Source organism: Phycomyces blakesleeanus (assembly GCF_001638985.1).
Source record: "Phycomyces blakesleeanus NRRL 1555(-) unplaced genomic scaffold PHYBLscaffold_18, whole genome shotgun sequence".
In the NCBI taxonomy this organism is placed as follows: domain Eukaryota; kingdom Fungi; phylum Mucoromycota; class Mucoromycetes; order Mucorales; family Phycomycetaceae; genus Phycomyces; species Phycomyces blakesleeanus.
Window position 1 is genome coordinate 1,006,751 of NW_017265151.1, and position 24,418 is coordinate 1,031,168.

Sequence of the window (24,418 nt, forward strand, 5' to 3'; positions counted from 1 at the left end):
TTTTATTCTTATTTCTCAACCTCTTTATATTCTATTTCATATTCACCTTGCGTTACCAAAATGACCAATACTGACATTCTCTTCAAGACTCTCGAACAACAGTTCTTGTTACCCAAAGACAAACTTAGCCCTATTATCCAAGGTTTTATGGAAGAATTCAAGACAGGTCTAAAGACGCCCTCCAAGGGATTAGCCACGATGATTCCGTCATTCGTAACCCGATTACCGAATGGCAATGAGACCGGTACTTTTCTATCACTTGACCTAGGTGGAACCAACCTCCGCATCTCTGCGGTCGAGTTACTTGGAAACGGACAGGTTCAGGTCCTTGAGTTGAAGCGCTGTCCAGACACACAACTCAAGACTGGTAAAGGTTCGGTCTTCTTTGATTGGATTGCGGATGCAGTCAAGGAGCTTGTTACAGTCAAAGCCAGTCATCTTTTCACACCAGACCAAGTCAGTGGAAAGGAGACGTTATTGCTAGGTGTATGCTGGAGTTTCCCTGTAGAGTAAGTAAGATCATATATATAAAAGGAACAGAATAACAGTTTCCAATTATCATTCTCACACTCAATTTTTCTTTTTATTTATATATATATATATATATGTTTTTATACATTTTTACTTACATAGTCAGACAGCAGTAGATCGTGGCACTATATTGAGAATGGGCAAAGGATTCACACTTGAAAACACAGAAGGAAATGATCTTGGTGACATGTTCCACAAAGCATTTGAACGCAAGGTAATATATATAAAATAAAGAAAAGAGTGCTTTCATTAAAGAAAGAAAGAAAGAATAGGGTACTATTAGTAGGATAATAGTAATAATAAGTGTATTAATGATTTTATAAAATTATCTAGGGTCTCAACATTAGAGTGAGTGCCATTCTGAATGATACTGTAGGTACTCTGGTTGCCCATGCCTATTCGAACCCTCGTACTCGCATAGGATTGATCTATGCTACAGGTATAAATGGTGCGTACCCTGAAAAGGTGTCTGCGATCCAAAAACTGAGTGCCAGTATCAGAGATGCCTATAAGCCCGGGACTGAAATGCTCATTAATACCGAAATCGATATCTTTGGAAACGATTCCTATCTACCCTTGAATAAGTACGACCTTGTACTGGACAACAGCCACAATCAGCCACGATTTCAACTATATGAGAAGATGATGTCTGGGGCTTATCTTGGAGAATTGACTCGGCTGGTTGCGCTTGATTTCATCAAAGAGGGATCTTTATTTGAAGGTGTTGTTCCAGAGGGTCTTGAAGAACCATGGTCATTCCCCACAATGTACATGAGTACCCTTGAAAGGTAAACATCTTTTTATTAATACTATTGCTTGTGTATTGATACCCTTTCTTTCTTTTTTTCTTTGTTGGATTAGAGATTCTACTGTAGGTCATGAAAAGAGTCTAGAGACCCTGAGTGGCTATCATTTTGTAAACACTCCCACACTTCAAGATATCGCCATCCTGACCCGCATCTGCCGAACAGTGTCTACCCGTAGTGCATCACTTGCTTCGGTTGCTATTGCTTCAATGATCCAACAACAGAATCTCATCAAAGGTGACCAAGACATCATTGTAGGAGTCAATGGATCCACATATGAATTCTATCCATTTATGGAGGAGCGTATTCACCGGACACTCCGTGAGTGGTTTGGCGTCGAGATCTCTGACCGGATCAGACTCGAGGTTGCTAGAGATGGTGGAAGTATAGGTGGTGCTCTTATTGCCATGTTGTGCTGTCCTTAGATTATCAATTAACATACATACATACATACATACATACATACATACATATATATGTGTGTGTGTGTGGCTTGTTTCTTTCATTATTAGAATCGTTCTTATTTTTACATATATATATATATATATATTCACTCTTTATAAATAATTGTCAAATATATTGTGAACAAATAGGTCTATTGTTATTTTATGTATGTATGTTTGCTGGTTGATTTATTGGTCTTTCTTGATCTAGACATATCATCGGATTTTGACTGGTTCCCAGGGAAAAAACCAAGCGAATCTTTAATATGTTTTAAGAAACTATAAATAAATATTTCCTTTTTTGGTTACTTGCGATTGGGAAGGTCCTTTGGGTGGCGAACAGGTCAAAAAATAAAATAAAAAATAAAAAATAAGGGGAGGCTTTCATTTTCATATATATAATATATATACTTTTTAAATAAAGTAATGTACATATAAAGCGTTCATGCACATAGTTAATGTGTGAATGTGTCTATATTAGTATAAAGGAGTGATTGATTGATTGATTGATTGAGTCAGTGAGTGAATGTGCGTGCGCGCGTCTGCCTATCTCTCTCTCTCTCTCTCTCTCTTTCTTTCTATAATACATATATATATAATATGTATATATATATTTCAAGTCAAATTAGCTTGTATATATAATTTTATATTCTCTTTCTCTCTTCCACTTGTAGACTACTCTTCTTTCCTTCTCTTCTCTTCTCTTTTCTTATTTTATTTTATTTATATACATATCTTATTACTCTGACACCTTTCTGCTTTAAATAATGAGTTCAAACGAAACAGTGAATTCTCTTATTGGATCAGGAGATGCTCAGGGATCACTGTATAAAGCAATTGGTGTCTCATTAGCTGTAGCAAGTGGTAAATTGTCTAAACCGAAATGACTGCTTCTTTGTTAATGAGCAGTAATGAGGTCCCTTTTTTTTTATTTCTTTTACTTTTCCAAATATATATATATATATAAAAGTAACTTTATTATATTATACAACACAGGCATATTTATTGGAAGTAGTTTTGTATTCAAAAAGAAAGGACTCTTGCAATCCGTAGAAAAGGCTGGTAATGTGTATATAAAAATTATATCTGCATATACATTTGATATTAATACACGCAGTCTTATTATTTCCCTACACTCTACAAGGTGGTGTGGCTGGTGAAGGCTATGGATATCTAAAATCATTTATGTGGTGGGCTGGGATGATCTTGAGTAAGACAAGGCTTTTTTTTCACTCTTCTTTTTTTTAAGCCTCTAATTTAACTTTAGAAAAACCATAGTCTATTTTACGAATTATAATGATTAGCTTAACCAACTAATACAATTACAATAACTACAATATTATTACCTCTAGTGATTGTCGGTGAGCTATGCAATTTTGTTGCCTATGCATTTACTCAAGCAATCTTGGTAACACCGCTGGGTGCCCTGAGCGTTGTAATTAGGTACATTAGAAGATAAAATGATAAACAATCTGTATTAATATGCACATTGTCCACAGTGCCGTGTTGTCTTCGATCTTTCTCAAAGAACGACTGACCTTTCAAGGCAAGATTGGATGTCTACAGTGCCTTGTGGGTGCTGTTGTCATTGTATTACATGCACCAGTAGAAGATTCCAGTGACTCTTCTATTGCTACTTTTAAGGGTCTCGTATTATCTGTCGGTTAGTACATTATTTAAGGATCCTTTGTATGCCGACCAACAGCAACAAAAAAAGATATACTCATCTTTATTACTATTATCATTAATTATTCTTATAAAACACATACATACCATACAAAAAAAGGCTTCTTGGTGTATGTTGGTATAGCTGTTCTTATATCACTTATATTGGTATTTTACTGTGGACCTCGATGGGGAAAAAAGAATATGCTTGTCTACATCACCATATGCTCTCTTATCGGATCTCTTTCTGTCGTTTTCACTCAAGGCTTCGGTGCGGCCGTAGTTCACTCGATTAGCATCAGCAACCAGTTCACAAATTGGTTTATTTACATTGTCCTGATCGTATTTATCATCACCCTCATTGTCGAAATCGTCTATCTCAACAAGGCACTGAATCTTTTCAATACTGCTCTTGTAACACCTACATACTATGTCATCTTCACTACTCTCACTATCGTCAGCTCAAGTGTGTTGCACCAGGGATTCCATGCGTCTGGTACGGACATTGGAACCTGCGTCCTTGGCTTTGTGATCATCTGCTCGGGTGTCGCCCTTCTTCACAACTCAAAGAGCCAGCCTGACGACGACGACACCGGAACAATGATGGACATCTTTACGGCCAAAGAACAGCCTCTTCAGGAAGGCATGTCTGGCGATCGGGTTGGCACCAACGGCCCAGGACCCGCAGATATTATACCCGCACCGTTTGCAGGAATCCACCGCTATGCCAGTACTACCAGACGCAGTCATACTATTGCCCACTATCGTAAAACAACCACAAATGATAATCTAGAATCACCAACATCACCAACATCACCAACCACCAGACAATCACATTCAAATACAATCGGAATTGGAAACACCGTTTCCGGAGAAGATGGCTATGGTAGAGAAAACAGATGGAAACAAACCGATAATGACAATGCATTTGATCAAAAAACCCTTGTTCTTGAAATGGATCCAATCAGTAAGTTTCCCTTTATTATTTTATTATTATTATTATTATTATTATTATTATTATTATTATTATGTAAATACATCTTAACTTTTCTTGTTATTTATGATTTAGGCAAGGAAACTGACAATGGGTTGCATTCTCATCAACAAAGTACCATTGTATCGTCTCCTATGGACTACACTCCTACTCTTCCAACAATTGCACCTCCAATGTCTGCATTTACCAACAAGTCTGTCACCGACTCACCTTCAAAGTCTCACCGAGCACAGGAACACATGGATCCTTTTACGACCCATAGGCTAGGTCTTAAGAAACGAGATTCAGACGAATGGAAAGGCTTGATTGATCATGATGATCCTTATGATAACGCACGCCAGTAACCGAACCAAGTTAAACCAAACCAAACAAAAAAACCAAAAAGCACAAAAAAAAAACCCAAAAACCAAAAAAAAAAAGCTCAATTCAATAGGTTTTTTTTTCTTAAAAGAAAAAGCAAGATTATTTCTGCGTATGTGTGTGTGTGTGTGCCTTTCTGTGGGCTTGTATGTGTGAGTGTGTTTTTTGGTATTATATTTGAGATATAGAAAGAGTTTTTTTTTTTTGTTTATAAAAAAAAACAAACTTACGCCTGCACATATAATATATATATAGAGTGAAAGTAAAGAAGAAGAAGAAGAAGAAGAAGAAGAAGAAGAAGAAAAGTGAAAAGAATATATATATATATATATATTAGAGAGAGAGAGAGAGAAAGATATAATGATAAATGACTAGGCATGACCACCAACGGCTGTTGATAGAGCTGACATGATAGTGTATGCCTCTTTGCCAGTGTCACCCAGAATGTGGTATACACCTTGACGTGCATTGATCGCAAAGGTGTTTGGTAAACAGATGTCTTCTTCTTTCTCGAGTGTGCGCAATTGAGAGGCTCCCTTCAGATCCACAATTACGGATGGGGTGACAGCCTATAAGATTTTTTTTAGATATCTGTTTCTTGTATATTTGTGCGCCATATCAACAAGTTAAGTTTAGTATTACCAACTCATCACGATACAGCAACAAAGCCTGATTGCGAACTACAAAGAATCGACGTCTCCAGAACTGTCAAGAAAAAAAAAGGGATCATTTAGAGGCCCACAAGATTCAATTTATACAAGCTACTTACTGGACTTGTGTGTGGTTGGAATGAAGCAAATCCAACCAAGATAACCTTTATTCAATAAAATAAAATAAAAGGTTATGAATTTCTTATTCTTTATTTTTTCTTTTTTTGTTTGTATTCAAAACCTTGTCTTACTTACACCTTCATTGCGTTCGGCTTCTCTCAACCTGGCTTGAAGAGCTGCTTGTTCTCGTTGCTCTTTTAGTCTGTTTTCTTCTTCCAAAGCACGGACTCGGGCCTCCTCTTCTGCACGTCTCTTGGCTTCCTCTTTTGCGGCCCGCACCTTGGCCTCTTCGATTGCACGCTGCCGGGCTTCTTCTGCCGCACGCTGCCGGGCCTCTTCAGCTTGTTGCGCAAGGTGGCGCTCACGCTCTAATTTTTCGGCCAGACGGCGCTGTTCAACCTCAGCAATGCGCCTCTTGCGTTCATTTTCCCGTTCACGTTCCAGAGCCAGTTCCTCGAGACGCTTTTTTTCTTCGATCTCCAGTAGTCTTCTACGCTCGCTTTCAAGACGGGCAGCTTCTTTTTCTTTGGCAGCAAATGTTTCTCGGGCATCGACAAATATATCATCATTGTCTTCAGGTACTTTGTATACATGTACAGGGGTAACTGGTTGTTGTTGATGTTGTGGTGGTGGTGACAATGATGGTGATGGTGATGCAGAAATAACAACAGCAGGAGCAGGATAGGCAGAAGAAGAAGCAGAAGACAATGAAGCAGAAGAAGACGCAGACGCAGAAGCAGACGCAAACGCAGATATGGATGCAGAAGTAGAAGCAGAAGCAGAAGCAGAAGCAGAATCTTCTAGTCCATTTAGGGACCTGCTAATATTAGGGGAAACTGAAGGTCTTTTGCGCACAGAAGGGGGAGCACGACGTGCAGATGGAGAGGAGTCTTGGTCTAGCTTGAGTCGAGTTCGAATATTAGCTTCGGTCAGTTCAGATAGAGAAGAGACAGTCATTTGGGCCTGGTACAATGATAGATACGCAGCCACAGATCGGCCATGAACCAAAGCACGAGCTAGATGAATTTCATGTACATGTAAGAGCAAATAAACATAAAAGAGGTATATGTATTGAAGTTTCAAGGCATGTCAGTAATACGCATAGGAAGGAGAACGATAGAGATATATAGAAAAAACAAGAGAGAGAGAGAGAGAGAGAGTTGGTAAAGGGAAGGGGGGGGGGGGGGGGGGGTTGAAAAGGGGTGCGCGTTTGTGTAATTATGTATGTGAGTGTGTATAGATGTGTATGTAGATATTTTAAATATATATTTATATATATATATTACCTCGACGGACACCACTAAAGGGGATATAGAAGAAAGAGTTTAATTTAACCAGTATGTTACTTTGGAATTCAGTCTTGACTTACCTGACTTGATCTGAAATCCAAGTGATCAATATACACTTGTTCTCAACCCGGAGAAATCCATAGAATATCTCGTTTCTCAATTGATTCCGTAACTCTCTATTGATTACAATGGATTATGTACAAATAGGCACACAAATCATACACACTGGTCAATGCTTAGAATTCCTCTTTTTCTTCTTCTTCTTCTTCTTTTCCCCTTCAGTTTGACTACCCCTTTTTCTATATATATATATATATATATATATATAAAGTTGATATTGCTAAATGTACATTTGTGTACATACACACATATCATAAGACGTACTCTAGACCTTTGGTACCATTTGCTACAACTGAAAGAACGTCTCGAGTATCGTTATATCCTAACAAAAACCTTTTTTTTAAAAAATAAATAAATAAATAAATAAATAATAGTTTTGATATAATTATTTCTTTATTTTGCTTAATTTTAATAATAGTCTGTTTTTTTTTGGAGGGTTACCAGTTGGTCGGGTGTCCTTCAGTGACAGCTTCATAAGCAATGGCGATGTTGGGATCAGACAAGTCGCACATTGTGAGGAATGACTTTGGAGATTGTTATATTGAATGATGTTTATGTATATTTATACAATATATATACAAACGATATATTCTTGTAGACCAAAAGGAATAAGAAAACAAGAATCAAGTGAAAGGAAGGAAGGAAAGAAGGAAAGAAAGCTAAAGAGGACAAATACTCTTACTGGCCAACTAAAACCCTTCTCCTTTTTCTCTTCACAATTAACTACCCCTCTTTTTTGTTTCTGTTTTTTTTTTTGACTTTTTGGCTTTGGCTCAAAAGTATTCTATTATTATTTACGTTTAGGCTTATTTCTTTTTGGGTTATTTATTATTATTATTTTATACAAACATGTGTGTATGTGTCTGTTCTTAATTTCTGTCCAGATTTGAATTATTATTATTATAATTATTATTTTTGCTTTGACAATTGACGTGAATGTATGATTACAAATAAGAAATCCACATAAACGCATACATGCATACATATATGCACCTTTTAAAAAGTATATATAATATATTGGTACATAATTTTCTAAAAGAAAAAAAAAATTGGCTAATTAATTCATGTATCAGGTAGACAGTACAAGATCTTGAAAGTGGCGTACTTCTCGATCCATTGACTGTATTAAAGTTTTGGTTATTCCAGGACAAGATTCCAACAACAGATTCAGCAGCAAAAAAGAACCTGCTAATTATAGAGTAAAATACATTTGACTGTCAAAATATTTATATACAAGAAATTTTTGTCTAATGAAAATATCAAGGACGGTTGGAATGTACAAGACTATGGAATTCCCATCATTAACATCAAATGACACCAAAACACATGTGTATCAAAAATATAATTCGCTCAAGAAAGGCCAAAGGCTTTTTCGCATTTTCTTTCATCAGAAACAAGCACCATTTATAGAAGATTGTCAAAAAATTGCCACCAAACATTTGAAGAAATAACAAAGACATATGGTGGAAATAAAGGGTAATTAAAAAAAAAGTTAATTTTGATAATATATATACATATATATAACTGGTCAAGCGTTTTACTGAGTATCATCTCTACAATAAGACTCTATTTGAAAGAGCTAGTCTTGATATACGGCATATTTACTCTTGTTATTGGTAGTATATTTTTCTGAATTTTTAGCTTTTGAATAAAGACTGGCTCCTTATTTACACCATGGTGCAAATAAATGTCGTATAACACAATCTTGACTTTGTACCCTTTATGCTCCTCTTGTATTCAATTTTTAATGCTCAAATTTGAATACCACCAGGATACACACTTTCTCTGCATATTATCCAGCTATAGCAACCGTTTATAATGAAAAACTCCAAGGTTTTTATAGGTGGTATATTCTTTAGTAAACTTGCTCTAGACCTTTTCCAAGTCATCGTCTATGTAGTCAAGCATAGTAGGTGACCGAACAAACTAAAACAGAAAGTAAAGTTCTTTATGTATATTAGAATAATTCCTTAGAGCTTTCTTTTTCTGAAAACCCTGTCTAGCTCACATATTTAATCGAATCAAAGGTTCAATGTAACTCCAGAACATATTGGCAGCATAAAATAAATAAAAATCGAATACTTTTGTAATCAAAAAGAGCTAAGAAATAGAGCTATGGGAGTCTATACGAGAAATAAGTGTAAAAAAGCAATTTTTATTTATTCTCAATACTTCCAGCTACTCAACTGCTTACAAATTTGCGACATTGACTATTTGCTTTCCAAAGTTTCTACCTTTGAAAACATCCAGTATTGCCTGAGGAGTGTTTTCGATCCCGTCAACAATTGTCTCTCTATACTTAACTTTGCCCTCCAGAACCCACTGTGTGCATGTTTTTATGAATTCTTCTTCGTATGCCATGTTCTCCTTGTCCAGAACAACGAACCCATCAAATGACAAGCGCTTTGACACAACATAGATAAGATTGCGTATTCCATATTGGCCCTGGGTATTGTACTGAGATATCATGCCACATCCAATGATACGCCCAAAGTTGTTGGCATGATCAAGAGCATGCTCAAGCATAGTACCTCCCACATTATCAAAGTAGATATCAATACCATTGGGACAAAGCTCTGTTAACTTTGAATCAATGTTCTCAGTCTTGTAATTGAAAGCACCATCAAATCCGAGCTCTTTGAGGTATTCGACCTTGTCATCGGAGCCGGCTGATCCAACCACATAGAGTCCAAGTGTCTTGCCAATCTGACCAACGATTTGACCGACTGCACCTGAGGCTGCCGATACAAAGAGAGTCTCACCTTTTTGTGGTCTGCCGTATTTATTAAGGCTGGATATGTGAATGATAAACAGGTTAATAAAGGTGTGTGTTTTTTTTTATAATAGATCATTATAGGCTTACCCAACGTATGCGGTGAGGCCAGGCATACCCAAAATACCCACATAGTAAGACAATGGAAGACCATTGGTTTTGGAGTCATTGCGCACCACATAGTTGCTATCTGCATAGGTTCCTTTGACGTGCGAGTATTCTTCAAAATATCCGAGGCCTGTTCTGCCGCAAACCAGGTCGCCTTGGTTGAATTTTGGGTTGTCAGATTTAAGTACCACAGCCACAGTATCGCCTGCCAGGACACTGTTATACTCAAAAGCTGGAGCATAAGACGCAATTGCAGGGTCACGCATACACCCACGGATATAAGGGTCAATAGAAAGCACAAGATTTTTCAAGAGGATGTCGCCTTTCTGGAGAGGAGCATCAAGGTCAATGGTGGATTTCGATGTCTTGACAGTTTCTCCAACCACTGGGAATCCTGTGGGAGGTTTTGTGTAAATAACTTGAGTGTTTAAAGACATTGCAAGACAAGTGTTTTGATAGTATAAAAGGAAGATATTTTGTTTTTTCTAGGGCTTATATATATGACAAAGCTACTTGATGCTTAATAAGCTTCCCGGAAAAATGCTATTTTAAAATGATATATTAAATGATTAATCAACAGCCCATATTGAGCTTGTCTACTAAATAATTGCTCGCATACGTCAGTTGGATAAGTATCTGTCTACAAACCTTATTTTGTAAAGTATCTCTACACGGTAGTCTTTTGGAAAGTTTGGGCTTTAAGCTAAAGCAAAGCTCATATTAGTAGGCTCTGTAGCGCCATGGTACATCTGGTAAATGCTTGGCTTTGATGTAGAATATAATGTTTGCTTCCTTTTAAAAATAAATAAAGTAGTCTTAGGAGAATATTCCATCTAAAGCAAAGAGTTATGATGTAGCTATGTTAAAGAAATAATTATATTATTATTTGCTATATTAATGAAAAGGTGATCTTGGCTAAATAGTTTAGGCATATAGAAGAAATTGTTTGAAATGAAAGAGCTTTCTCTGCTTTTGGAGAGCCACCAAAACACATAGGTATTATGGTATTGAAGTAGTTGATTTAAGGTAATTGTGCATATGGAGACTTTACTTAGTTCTGACATTCCTTCACATTTTGATCTATTCCTTTTTTCCTGGGCTATTTTCAATCTAGATATTTTTAGTGCTCATTTGTCGTCTAAAGTATAAGTAAGCAAGCCACTTTTTAGGTTCAGTATCATTGTCTTGGTGTACTCATACCAGGATTCTTTTACCAGTGCAGGGTTTTTTTTCTGGGGGTAATCATATTCCCGGAAGGGATTAAGGTAGCCGAAAGCAACTTGCACACTATCTTTAACAATTAGTTTATCTCTAAATTTAGATAAAAGCTGAAAGTTTATTTTCTCCCAAAAGATAGTCTTTAGTAGTACCTTTAAAAGAATCTAAGACTCTATAAAGTTAGGATCAATATCTTTACATTTAAAGATACTGCTGGAGTTGCTCTTAATATTACCCTTCTTGACAGGGTCTTATATTTAAAATAAATAAAGAAAAAGATGACTTTCGTTCATAAATCATGACACAAAAGTTATAGTGCATTGACTGGAAAGAAAATGTTTCAGCCTCTAAGCACAAAAATTCATGAAAAATCATGGCATATATTCAATATGCAACTGCTCATCAGTGTTAATAGTTAAAGCCTTCAAGCTTCAAATAAAAGATAATATACATGTTTATTGTTGATATATATATAAAAAGATTAATATTTTGTATGACCTCCTTTGGCTGTAAGTCTTGATTCATTGGACCATGCAACACCTTTCCATTGGTCATTTGACAAATTAACATGAGCATGAACCCATTCTGGTCGTCTTTTTCTTCTTGCGGTTTTCTGCCAAGGCTTGGCTTATGTGCTGCGATATATGAAACAAAGCTTAAATGCGTAAGGCGTCGAACTACTATGGCTTCCAATCCTATCTTCAATGTGTATATTCTTCCGGATTATTTTACTTGGCTCAGGCTGACTCTGTTTCTTTGACTCTCTTAATGCTGAATTTGACTATCGGCAGACTCGTGTCAACAGTGGCGTAAATGTTTGCGCCTTAATTTACACAAATGCATACACATGACACATCCGTATTTACAAGGATTGTCTTTCTCATTTTAAATGCAAGCAATAGTTGATGAGATTTGATCCTGCATGTTGTATTCGAATAAAAGAGTTAAAAAAAAAGCGTTTTTATTTTTTATTTTATTAATTTCTTTTGGTTGATTTTGGGTGCAGGTTGATATTTTTTTCAGCGTGTGTGTATTTTATTTTAATTTCTTTTTATTTGATTTATTTTTTAATTTTAATTTTAATTTTTTATTTTTAATTTATAAAAAAAAATTGAAAAAACACAAAAAAAAACACAAAACAAAAATTGAAAAAACAAAAAAAAAATCAAAATCTATATAAAATGATTTGAGAAAATCAATTTATATAGATTTTGATTGGTTCATTTTCATTTATTTTATTGAATTTATTTACCATTGGTGGCCAGCCAATGATGAATGTGGGATCTCCCTGTTGGACGAGAAAATTTTCAAAAAACTCGCAGTGGGCAACAGATAGGTTATCAGCATTCTACACCTGCATAGACATCGCGTGGTTTATATAGTTTGGTTTATAGGTCTTCAACTGTGAAAGTCTTTCGACCGGTTTACTAAGGCCACATCTATGAGCAGACTACGTAGATAACCGCCACAATAAAGATCTGAAAAATTTGCAAACTTTTGGCCCCTTTTTATAGACAAAATGGTTCAATTCTTGTACGACCTTTTGCAATTGAAAGAAAGTCACGGAACGTGAAAATTAAAATGATTGGTGTTTGAAAAATGAGTCAATGACTTTTAAATCATTTTGATTGGCTTTTAAAATTGTGACGCCATATGAAAAAAAGAGTCCTTGGGGGTAAAATAAAAAAGTCACATCAGAGAGAGAAAACCGAGGCGGCTAAAAAGAAAAGTCACCGCAAAAATGGCTCATAGTGTTAGGAAGGATATTGGATACGTGACTTATTATTTTTAGGTGACGTCTATTGTTCTATAAGGTTCTATGAGAAAGAAAATATTCAGTGTGTGAGTAATTTGGTGATTGCATAGTATCTAAAGCGTACACGGCCGTTTGCTGCCCAAAGTAAAACGAACTTCTTTAAACGATTATTTTTTTAAAAAGAGAATATAAATCCAAGTATTTATGCTTTTTTAAACGGCTCCTATTTAAAATCCATTTAAAGGAGTTACACTACAAGAGGTACGCACGGCCGTTTTGGCCGTTTTTGGTTTTTTCAAGAACTGAAAATCTCAAACATTATTTTTAATATTTTTTTGTTAAATCGTAAATCATCCAATACTGGCAGGATTGTCTACAAATCAATATCTCTTCTTCTTTGGCATTAAATACATCCTCTTCAATGAGTGACGTGTGATATTCGGATTCAATAGAATTGGAGCTTCACAAATTACAGCAATACATATTTGTATCTTTCTTTTTCATAAATATCAATAAACAATAATTGACCAAAAAATTGGCTTACTACGAGACTCATTTTTTAAGGACAAGACATTTTTTGTAGATAAAAGGGTATTTAAAATATAAAAAAATTGAAAAATACAATAGACTTTTGCTTATATAGATATAACATTGGTTCTTATTATTAAAATCCTTTGCAAATTTTATACAGCACATACAAAATATACAACAAAGCTTCTTACTCTCAGAGGCAGATATCGTTTACAAATATATATATATATTAAAGTCAATAGTTTCAAAATATTATGTAAAGTTTTAAGATACGTAGAGGAAGCTATCAGAAGAATTACTTTGGTATGTGTATATGGCTCTTTCCAATTTCTTCTTATGGAGACAAGAATAAAAAGCAGTAATTATTAATATGTACATGAAGTGTGGTGTAGTCTGACGATACACAACACTCTAATAACTGTCCATAAGAAATCAAATATAGACATATTCCGTACTGAGTAAATATTTGGACTTCTTAAATGTTAAGGTACATGGCATAATCTTCGCATTCTATTATATTTTTATTTTACTCCTGAGCTAAAGTTGGGTACACACTTTATAAACAATATTTAATGACATTTCCTTTTGGTTTCTCTTCCCTCTCGTATTTAAAATATTAGATTACTTTTCGTTCGCTGTATAAATATATATGCATATATAATGGGTATAATTGATTCTTGCTATCGTCTTGAACACGGTGAGATGAACACCCAGTGGAGTATTCGAACTACAAGATAGAGATAATAATAAATATAATAAGCCGTTTACATTTAAACGGGTAAACATATTCGCATTAATGACTGGATGTAACAATCCCAACCGAAATATACTCCAATATCGCGGAAGCTCTTCCTGTAAACGAACTTTATTTTGTTTAGGTTAGTGTACCAAAGGAATCCAACGAAGGCAGGGTTCAGACCAACTATATGAAAACAATGATGCTTTAAAGAGTCTATAAGGCATTTGCTTTATAATATGTGTAGTCATCTATTTTACAATGAATTGAAAACTAGATTATATACTGCATAGACGGATGTTTAGCATTGATACAATTAATTTAGCAGAATAGTATATGATCACATAGTCAAAATAACCAAGTTGGTTAGAGTAACCGAGCTGTATCACGTAGCACCCGCACTCTAATCCATTTACTTTCCATGGATAGTAAACAATGTGTGCTTAACATGTTCACAAATTATGTAATTATTGCTTGATGTACCTCAAGTGATACAAATCTCACAACCTTTTTTTTAAAAAAATAATTATATATGAAAAAACAATGGGTTTATATATGATAAGGTAATTAAATATGAAGGGTAAAAGGTATATGGTATAGTGTTTGATTAGATAGTCTTTTAGATACTCAATTAGTTTATCTATTCTTTTTTCTTAACTATTATAGTATTATGTTTCTATCCAATCCTTGGTAGCTGCCCTGAATATGTGCTGACCCATCAGCTTCGCTACCACAGAACCGATAGCTTCTTGTTCCATTACAACTTCTACAGATCCAGCTGCATATGTATGCCAATAGACCATCATATCACACTCAGTATGTGATTTTGGAGTATCCATAGAATAAAGTGTATCATACTGCTCCTTCCACAGTTCCGCCTGACGCTGTTGTAACTTCCGTCTTGCTTCTTCTGCAGATGGAAGCGAAGCTGGCAAAGCTGACTTTGTACCCAAAGATCCAGAAAGAGTGAATAAATATAAATGGACTATAGATGCCATTATCTTGCGATGAGGATTCATAGGATTCATTATCCCTTTTCGTACTTCAGGTCTAATGAGTTTCTGTGTGAAAAAAAAATGAGATTATTTTGTTGGATCAAGAACACATTTCTAAAATCAACTTACTTGAGCTCTCATCATATGGTTGATCCAGTAGAGTATCTTCTGTTCATGTTCGATAATCTTTTGATAAGATTCTATCGGGAACGGAGCCTTGCTTACTCGGGGCTCCGTACAAGACAACTGAAGCATTGCTCGCGCTGATTGAAGTTGTGCCCAAAGACGTTTGCTTTGTGTAGTGGTGTCGGCCAGGGTTGATTGGTAGCGATAAGAAGACGTATTTTCTTGGCACACAAGTGAAGCTACTTTGGAGTACTGAATTCCCGTCTCGTTAAGGAGGGCAGCCAGTTGTTTGCGCATAACTTCACGTGCCCAAACAGGCCAGAACAAATTATCAACGATCATGACAACCAAAACGGCAATAATAGAAGTAACAGTTCTCTTCCACACCGGATCAAATAGTGACTCGTTTGTATTGTTGGAATACCCTGTGGACACAATGACGCTCAATGTGAGTAATGATATGAAACCAATGCGCGGATAGGCTGATCCAAGTAAGAAGTACCAAAGCGGAATTTGGAAGACGAGCACGAGGACAGCAATAACATACGGGTTCTCATTGCGATTTCCGGCCAACAGAGCAATATATCCACAGACTGCCCCAAGAATAGTGGCAATAATTCTATAAAAGCACTGCTGCATTGTTGACCCTACTGTATAATTGAATACTACCATGGCCGATAAAAGTGCCCATTGACCGTGGTTTTCCTTTTATATGTCATGTCAGTTTAATGTTAACTGGTAAGAAAATAACTGTAGCCTACATTATAAAGCTGGTTAACACCTGGTATTGGCAACCATGCCATTAAAGCCAGTATTTCAGTGACCAGGCCATATTTTATGGCGTAGCGTGTAGGTCCAGATTCAAAGAAATCAAAAAGCGAGCGCAACCATTGATTCCACACATGCTTTCCAGGTGCATTCTGAAGTGGGTATTCTTCATCTGCGAAATCTCCATAGTTGCTCTCTAGTGATGAGTTCGATTCTCTTCGATTGGTAAGATCTAAAGTATCTCTAAGTTCTGAAGTACTAGAGGCCTCTGACCGTAACCCTGGCCTTGTCTCTACACGCTCGAGCTCTTTGCTGAATAAAGTCTGTTCGCTTGGATCATGCTCACCCTTGTTGTCATTGCCTCCCCTGGAAAGCCATTTTTTTAGTGGAACTCTCGGAAAAAATAAACGAGACCAGCTTCCCGGTTTTCTGTGTCCCAGTAGTTCATCCACAAAAACTTCCAAATTTTTCATTTCTTTACCAAATTCTATTAAAGTAAATACAATGGTGTATACCAAGTAATGTTCTTCCATTGGTGTCATACTGCGATCTTTGAACTCGCGATGTAACAATATATAAGTTGCCTTGATATCTCCCAAGGCTTTGTCAAGACTACAAACGCTTTCGGTCCCTTGAAGGAATTCTGGCGAAGTGCGTGCAGATAGAGAGTTCTTTGATTGTGTACGATATCCTGGTATAGCCTTGCGCTCTGCCATCTTAACTCTGATGTCTTCCATAATATTTTTGCACGCCCGAAGAAATTGCTTGAGTTCTGGCTGGATTAGATTTTGAAGATGTATGATATGAAGGTACTTGATCGGGTGGGATGCAGATAATGAGTTCGTCATATGAGTAGAGTAAGCATTCAAATTATTGACTCCAGGCTGACGTTGGCGTAGAGTATTATATTCAGCTATTTTCTCGTCGTCTATACCTCTGTAGGACTCTTCCAGTTGACGGGAAATCTTGATATCCAACATAATCCGGGCTTCTTTTTCGATTGCTAATGAGAAACCTAGCATGTTTTGACAAAGGGCTTCGACGGAATGAACTGTCTCTTTATACCATCGAGGGTAGAAGTGAGATACGACTACCTCGTACTTTGCTTCGGACCAGGCTTTATTCATTTTTGTCATCTCTGCTTGAAGTTTGCTACTCATTGTCGAAAGTTTTCTGGCCAGCTCTAGATCACCTGCCATGATTCCTGTGTCGTCATTCTTTAACATATCAGTGTGTACAAAATCAAGAATCTGATTAATCGAACACAGGACGTCTTCAAGAGATGTTCTGTGAATTGGTAACAATAATATAACAGGTTTTAATGCCGTTAATGATTAAATATGCCGCAAAAGAAAGAAAGAAATCTATCAACTTACTCAAACGATTTTGATGCTGTTGCAGGCCAGAGAACAATGTTGATAAGCAGAGCTAGGGCACCTCCCATAATTATAGGATAAAAGATACCGACAATAGACATTATATTAAAAGAGGTTTCGTAAATCCCTTTTGTCAATGCAAACATCGGGGTGGTAAATCCTTGAAAGGCCGGGATATATAGCCGTGGATACTTGAGACGATAGTATGCAACACCCATCATACTGATACCAAATCCTATACCGGCTATCACGCCTGCACCATTGCTGTATAGTTCTTCGTGGCCATTTAGGCGAGCTCTGTTATAGAGTGTGCAAAGATAAACCAGAACGGCAGACCAGATCGCAGGAATGATCATCATTCCGATGTTGAGAAGCATTTCAATACATTGATTACCGGTAGTTCCACTTGGGTTGAAGAATAGAGTACCGAGAGGTAATAGGTAAGGTACGGCCCCTAAATGAGGGCTGACTCGTGGAATGAGTACCAGGATAGTTCCAATTTCATAGGCTATAGTGCATTTGATTATTTTCTTCCAAAGTTCTTTTTTTCCAACAAACAGCGATTTGGTCGATTGGACCAACTTCATCCCCAACATGAGACAAGCAGTTAATTTTAAAAAGAATGGTTTCTTGGGTTCTTCTGATTCATTTCTTTATTTTGTTCGAATCGTAGACGCTTTATATACATTTTACAAAATTAAGTTTTATTTTGCTTTTATCAAAAAGGAAAATTTATATTTAATCCGAATCAGTAACTTATATCTTGACGTAGGACCTAATGCTGTCAAATTGACGAAACTAGGTAAATTGGTTTTTCCAGTCATCCTATGTTACAGTCTATTTTTATTTTATTTTATTTTATTTTATATGTATTCTTGTTCCTGTATGAGGTTACAAGTGAAATTGTACCAAATGTTTGGTTTAGAAGTCACATATCCAGAACGCGATTTTTTTATGACCATACTAGGGAATTGAAAGAAGCAGAAATATATATATATGTATATATAGATTCTATCCTGTTACTTTTAGAGAAAGAAATTAGTTGATCCAAATGAGTAATTTAGACATTGTTCCTCGGGATGCACATGATCCTGGATATACATCGCTTGCATACAAAGCGGATGGAAGGTGAGCTTCCAACACTTTAAAAAAAAAGTTCAATAAATAAATTCATGACAACTCATCAATGACAAGCGACAATTAAATAATCAACAATTCTTTTCATTATACGAAATAAAACAAAATAAAGCGAATTTGTCTCGGTTGGATCAGACAGCACAATTCGTATCTTCAAGACATCTCCAGAAGAACGTTATGGTGACCCAATTGAGATCAATTATATCTCAGGCAACCTTGAGACAGTAGTAGCCAACGTAAGACAGATATATATATATATATATATTTAAAAAAAAACAGATGACAAAGAAAACTATGTCTATTATGCACAAGATAGACAAAGAGAAATATAGAGAAATAAATATTAAGCTTTACCCGTAAATATATATGTATATATTATAATAGAAAGACCATTTTGCTGCATCTGGAGAGAAGGGTCAAGTTATCTTGGGAGATGCGAAAACCAATAAGATCCTGAAACCACTTTTCCGTAGCACCGTACCGGTTAGATGTCTTGCCTTTAATGTCAGTGGAACTAAGCTGGCTGTGGCAACAGAGTAAGAGCTTAGTGTTATCGAATACACACAAGAATTATGTAAAATCTCAAAGAGGCATTGATTTTTTTTAAAAAAAAAAAAAACTAGTGAAAATGCTATTCGGATGGTTCTTTTGACAGATATCTCCCGCACTGTTAATATTCGTGGTCATACCAAAGGTGTTAAATGTATAATATTTGATCCCAGAGGCACTTTATTGGTAAACCATTCAGAAAATAATAATGCATAGAAGCCGAGATAATGTTGTGCACGTGTAAGCATATGTACTGATATATATATATATATATATATGTGTGTGTGTGTGTATGTGTGTGTGTATGTGTATGTGTTTTCTTTGATAGTTGTCTCTAGGATGCGAAGGTGATTTGCGTGTTTGGGATATAAGTCCAGAAACATCAGAACCAAAATGTATTAAGCATTATCCTGGTGCTGTGAAGCCAACTCATGAAGATGACACTATGAACGGTATCCTTGCATGGAGTCTGGATGGCTCTTACTTTGCTGCTCCTGGAAAAGACTGCGGTAAGAGTTTATGTTAAATGACTTGTATAAATGGACAGAAAGAAAGAAAGACTAACTAACTATTTTTTAATGGATAGATGTAATTATCTATGAGCGAACTACTTGGAAACAAAAGGGTGTTTTATCAGGTGCTCATGTCGAGGTAAAGCTTTAGTACTCTTGTTTCAAAAATGATATGGTTCCTGAAATTGTATTTATCACCATCATAGCCTGTTACATGCCTTACATGGTCCAAAGTTGGGGACTGTATTGCCACTAGCTCTGCCGATTGTCAGATTATTATTTGGGACGTTAGCACACTAAAGGTCATCACAAAATACACGGTATCAATGGAGCCGTCCTGTTTGGAATGGAGCCCTACTAAAAACGAATTGAGTTTGGTAAATAAGGATATAAGATAATAATTTGGTGGGATTTCTCTTTAGTTCTTGTGTATTATATGTATTAATTTATATAATGTTTTATTTATTTATTATCCTTGGCTAGGCAGATAAATACGGCCAAGTTTTGACAGTGGATAATGCTGGTACCGTCAACCCCAACATACGTGGACCTCCCAAGAAAAACGGTTTATTTGTATCCGAGAATCCTACCGGAATAGAAGAAGCCTTGGAAAAATTGTTTAATGACGATGATGTTGCTGACGACGACGATAATGACAATGACGATATCGATATGATGGACCTGCTCGATACTGCTGATGATTTTGTGGTAGACGATGATGGAGCGGGATACACAGAACATAATGCTGAAAAAGAAATGGTTCAAAAGAAACTAGAGCCATTAAGAAAACGACCCGAAGGTATATATATATATGTGTGTGTGTGTGTGAAAGAGAGAAAGAGAGGGCTTTACTAATTATCAAGTAAAGCTCCAAGAGCTCCTCGTGTTGATTTCACGCCCCATCCAATCGTACATCCTGGAGAAACACCATTCCATAAAACTAGTGGTAATAAGGACAATGTACCAGAAGTTGGCGATAGGCGCTATCTGGCGTTCGACATGTTTGGTGTTATATATACTATTTTCCATGGCGCATATTCGATTGTAAATGTAGAGTTCCATGATTTGACTGATCACAAGAACTTTCATTTCCGCGACTTTGACCATCACCATATTGCAGCCTTGGGTAGAAAGGGAGCTGCTTTTGGCTCCAAAAGCCGCAAAGATGAAAAAGAAGACGATGATGATGAGGAGGATAATGATGAAGAGAAGAGGGTACCTTCGACAGTTCATTATAGACCTTTAGATAAAGGTGCCAACAGACTAGAGTGGACAGTCCCTCTTCCGGATGGAGAAGAAATAGAGACTGTGGCAATCAACGATTTCTCTGTGATTGCAACCACTACCGCTGGATTTGTCCGTATCTTTTCGCTTTCTGGTACTCAAACTCATTTGTTCCACCTTAAGCAAGTTGTGTCTTCAGTAGCCTCTGCTGATATGCTAATGTTAATGCACTCACCTAACCAAAGCGCAAACAGTATGTGAAAGAAAGGATAAGCATAAGAAGAACAGCTTGAAAAGTCGATCGTGACTGAGCTTTGGGCTAATTTGTTTCTTTTTGTTAGATATTCATCATATCGAATATCGTCTTATGAACACTGATACCTTTGAGACAATTCAAGTTGGTTCTTTACCTCTTAATTCAAAAAAGAAATTGACTTGGGCCGGATTCTCTGAGAACTTGGTAAGATCATAAAATTATCCGTGGGTTTTCATAGTACTGATTGTAGCTTTTTTCTTCTTCTTTTTGTGGTTGTAGCAACCAGCAGTATGCGACTCTGCTGGTGTCGTGTTTATACTCCATCAACCTAGACGCTTGGGTCAAGCTCTTTGGGTGCCTGTATTTGATGGTCCTGCAACTGCAGTCAGGCGTGAACGAACAGAAAGATACTGGCCTATTGGATTGCTGAAAGAAGAGTTGATGTGTTTGATACTTAGGGTAATATATCATAGCAAAAATAACAAAAAACATGTTAGTTTGCAACATCGTATAATTAATATATATAAATTGGTTTGTTTTCTTTAGGGCAAGAATATGTTTCCTTATTTCCCTCGTCCTCAGGTCAATAGTGCTGAACTCATGATGCCAACTACTCAGCTGGATACAGAGACTGGCCGATTGGAAGAAAAGTTAGTACTATTGATGTGTAAGCAATTAAAATAACACAAATCATTAGGTTCTTGCGTACTAAGATAATCGCAACTCATGAGAAAGAAGAAATCATACTGGATGGTGGTGATGAAAACGCTATCAAGAAGATGGATCTTGAGATGGATAAAACATTGCTCCAATTAATTCAATTGGCATGTAAGGCAGAGAAACATGACAGAGTCCTGGATCTTTCGTCTGCTCTTAGCTCAGCACGATCAATTGATGCTGCGATTAAGATCGCTTCTCATTTCAACCTTTCTCGTTTGGCAGAACACATTACACGAATTAAAGAGGTAATCCAAAAAACAAAACGAAATAATAAGAATAATAATAATATATAATTGACGCTAACACAATTGCGTCTAAAGTCCAAGTTTATGGACGATAGTATGTTTGATGGATTTTCAATGCAAGCGTAAGTACGAGTATAGTTAAAATTGAAATCATTTTGTTCACCAGCTTTTTCTTATTAATATATTTATATATTAGCCACCATGGAACCCAGTCATTTTCTACTAAGCGTTCCTCTAGAGATGTAGATGATGACATGCACTCTTCTAGCTCCCAAGCTTTCCATAAACGAACCCGGCCAATGTAACTGCCATTTGTAAATAAGATGTTTAATATATATGTTATGAGAAAATAAAAAAGGAATTGAAAGAGAAAGAAAAGAAAAGAGAGAGAAAGAGACAATAAGTGACAAGGCTTTGGTTTGGCGTGATTCTTGCTTTAATGCGAGTGGGTGAGTGGGTGAGTGAGTGAGTGAGAAAGATAAAGATGCCAGGTACTAATACAAGAAGAAAACGATGGAAATGAATTCTTCTTATTCTTGCTTGATTTACTGGCTCTTTTTTTCCACTTGTGCGTGTGCTAGACGAGGAGAATCATTGCGATCCTTGGGAAGTCCAAAAATGTCGCTCTTTTGTCGCTTGTTTGTGTTGGCTTCAAGTGCTTCATATTCACGTTTAATGTACTGTTGTTCTTGGTGAGACCGCTCAAGCTCGGCCTTGAGAACTTCATTTTGACGACTAAGGTCTTGTCTAGTTCTATCAAGCTCAACTTTGAGTACCTCAACCTGGCGATTTAGCTCGTTAATAGCTTGGTCTGTGAGAAGCTTCTCAAGCGTCCATTTTTCGAGAGTAGATGCTTCATTCTCTTTAAGCTGACGAATATAGGCTGCTGCCCTTTGAAGAATCGATCCTTTGTTCTTCTCGCAGCCAGGTACAATTCGAGCAATCTCGTTTATACCGTCATTGATAGTTTCGCGACGACGTCGTTCGACCTGCTTGTGGTTCTCACGACGAATCCGATGCCACTCGTCAGAGCCAACTGGTGGCTTTGAGTCGTCTTGATTGACATCACGATCTGTTCGGGAAGAATTTGGTTGTGGCGACTGTTGAGTATGGGATGCTTGCTCTTGAGATGAGTGCTCTTGGTGCTGATGTTGCTGGTGCTGTTGAGCAACTGCCGTGAGCGCGCTAAGTGGGTTCATTCCAGCATTCTGTATCGATTGATGCAGTGCCTCGAGTGAAGCTGACTGTGATGGTGTCATTCCTGGCCTGGATTGCAATGGATTTGATTTGCAAACTGTCTGTCAGTTACCAAATTCCTTTTCAGCGTAATGGTACCAAGTCTGTTTTACCAAATGTGTGAAGTGACGGCCGCGGGGTAATCAGGCGATACCTTGGACTTGGCTTTATCCTTTCTATCTACCTGAACATCACATGAGAGTCAATTAATTGCCAATTAATATAAAGCACTAAGTCATAAGCAAATAGAGGTACTCATACGTTTTGTTCGTGGTCTGTCTTTTGGTCCATGATGATATCTTTATGCAAGGTTACAAAGTATTAAACTAATTTCTCGGTCTAGAAAAAAAGAGAGAATGACGGCCTGACACATTGAACATTAGCATCCTCGTGTACGTGCGCATCGCCAATGGCTTCCCCACCCCTTTTTTTGCGTGTCGGTTCTTCAGACCCTCCGACTTCTTTTTCTACCTCTTTGCTTCTCGTGACTTTGTGACGTTTTTGACCCTTTACTCACCTGACTTTGAGAAGGGAAGCTTGTTGGGATGGAATTGACTGCGCCCACTGGTGTTCTTGTCTGCGTCATCACACAACTATTTACACCTTGCATGCGGGGTTTTATTATTTAACTTATCCAATCATATCATCTGGAATAAATAGATATTCGACAAGTTACAGCTAAGCCTGTTGAAATTTGATAAAGAAGTGTCTAGATGCCAAGACAAAGGGGGTTACTACAATAATATACCCGGAACTCCCCCTATTATCTAAAATAAAAAGAAATAGCATATATTTTTATATGCTTTGTTTATATAGTAAGAAGGCATACACACGCGTAGATACAGGTCTCGGCAGCCTCAAGTTGAGATTGGTAACCGTTACACTGACTCGGCATGATCTTGTCTTGTTTACAGTCAAACTGAGAAACAACCAAAGCAAAGCAAAGCAAAGCAAATAAAAAAGAGACAGCCTAAGAAACGCGTTAAAAGAAGAATAGACAGTTTTGAGAATACTAATTGTAATAAGGACAATGGTTTTTCGCAGTCATTGATTTTAAGGATTCCCTTGGTGATAAATATAATGTGTTTGGCTCCTCTTTTTTACTTGCCAGACTTGAAAGCCGGACCTTGCCATGTGGATGTTTCTTTTCAAAAAACTACGGTGTGGCGGATGA

At 36.8% G+C, this 24,418-nt stretch overlaps 7 protein-coding genes across 7 annotated transcripts; 3 read left to right on the forward strand and 4 right to left on the reverse strand.

Annotated features, from left to right (window-relative positions):
• Positions 1-21: 21 nt before the first annotated feature.
• On the forward strand, positions 22-1,940 carry PHYBLDRAFT_33299 (hypothetical protein). Its single transcript, XM_018440010.1, has 4 exons — positions 22-509; positions 634-745; positions 865-1,319; positions 1,393-1,940. The coding sequence occupies exons 1-4, from the start codon at positions 61-63 to the stop codon at positions 1,760-1,762; spliced, it is 1,386 nt and encodes a 461-aa protein (XP_018288715.1). The 5' UTR covers positions 22-60; the 3' UTR covers positions 1,763-1,940.
• Positions 1,941-2,691: 751 nt separating this feature from the next.
• Positions 2,692-4,099, forward strand: PHYBLDRAFT_115360 (hypothetical protein; the record flags this gene model as incomplete). The annotated part of the gene is made up of 5 exons (XM_018428455.1): positions 2,692-2,842; positions 2,925-2,990; positions 3,133-3,223; positions 3,280-3,443; positions 3,567-4,099. Coding segments are annotated over 5 exons (1,005 nt in total), but the record flags the coding sequence as incomplete, so codon positions are not given.
• A 5,069-nt stretch (positions 4,100-9,168) lies between these two features.
• On the reverse strand, positions 9,169-10,296 carry PHYBLDRAFT_57762 (hypothetical protein; the record flags this gene model as incomplete). Its single annotated transcript, XM_018440250.1, has 2 exons — positions 9,169-9,769; positions 9,842-10,296. 2 exons carry the CDS (start codon positions 10,294-10,296, stop codon positions 9,169-9,171), a joined length of 1,056 nt encoding a protein of 351 aa, XP_018288717.1.
• A 283-nt stretch (positions 10,297-10,579) lies between these two features.
• On the reverse strand, positions 10,580-11,452 carry PHYBLDRAFT_171424 (hypothetical protein; the record flags this gene model as incomplete). Its single annotated transcript, XM_018436592.1, has 3 exons — positions 10,580-10,651; positions 11,074-11,170; positions 11,313-11,452. The coding sequence occupies 3 exons, from the start codon at positions 11,450-11,452 to the stop codon at positions 10,580-10,582; spliced, it is 309 nt and encodes a 102-aa protein (XP_018288718.1).
• Positions 11,453-14,768: 3,316 nt separating this feature from the next.
• PHYBLDRAFT_171425 (hypothetical protein) lies at positions 14,769-17,961 on the reverse strand (the record flags this gene model as incomplete). Its single annotated transcript, XM_018436593.1, has 4 exons — positions 14,769-15,161; positions 15,225-15,926; positions 15,983-17,276; positions 17,366-17,961. 4 exons carry the CDS (start codon positions 17,959-17,961, stop codon positions 14,769-14,771), a joined length of 2,985 nt encoding a protein of 994 aa, XP_018288719.1.
• Positions 17,962-18,416: 455 nt separating this feature from the next.
• Positions 18,417-22,313, forward strand: PHYBLDRAFT_69480 (hypothetical protein; the record flags this gene model as incomplete). Its single annotated transcript, XM_018442099.1, has 16 exons — positions 18,417-18,493; positions 18,615-18,738; positions 18,887-19,038; positions 19,126-19,237; positions 19,380-19,560; positions 19,638-19,702; positions 19,770-19,940; positions 20,047-20,128; positions 20,276-20,362; positions 20,432-21,040; positions 21,129-21,247; positions 21,323-21,502; positions 21,590-21,693; positions 21,741-22,008; positions 22,084-22,130; positions 22,205-22,313. 16 exons carry the CDS (start codon positions 18,417-18,419, stop codon positions 22,311-22,313), a joined length of 2,487 nt encoding a protein of 828 aa, XP_018288720.1.
• A 408-nt stretch (positions 22,314-22,721) lies between these two features.
• Positions 22,722-23,054, reverse strand: PHYBLDRAFT_103735 (helix-loop-helix DNA-binding domain-containing transcription factor; the record flags this gene model as incomplete). Its single annotated transcript, XM_018427785.1, has 1 exon — positions 22,722-23,054. A coding segment is annotated over one exon (333 nt), but the record flags the coding sequence as incomplete, so codon positions are not given.
• Positions 23,055-24,418: the final 1,364 nt, after the last annotated feature.

Coding starts and splice junctions, on each gene's coding strand:
- PHYBLDRAFT_33299 (XM_018440010.1), top strand. CDS start 61: ATGACCAATACTGACATTCTCTTCAAGACTCTCGAACAACAGTTCTTG. Junction 746..864: donor ACAAAGCATTTGAACGCAAG/GTAATATATATA, acceptor AAAATTATCTAG/GGTCTCAACATTAGAGTGAG. Junction 1,320..1,392: donor TACATGAGTACCCTTGAAAG/GTAAACATCTTT, acceptor TTGTTGGATTAG/AGATTCTACTGTAGGTCATG.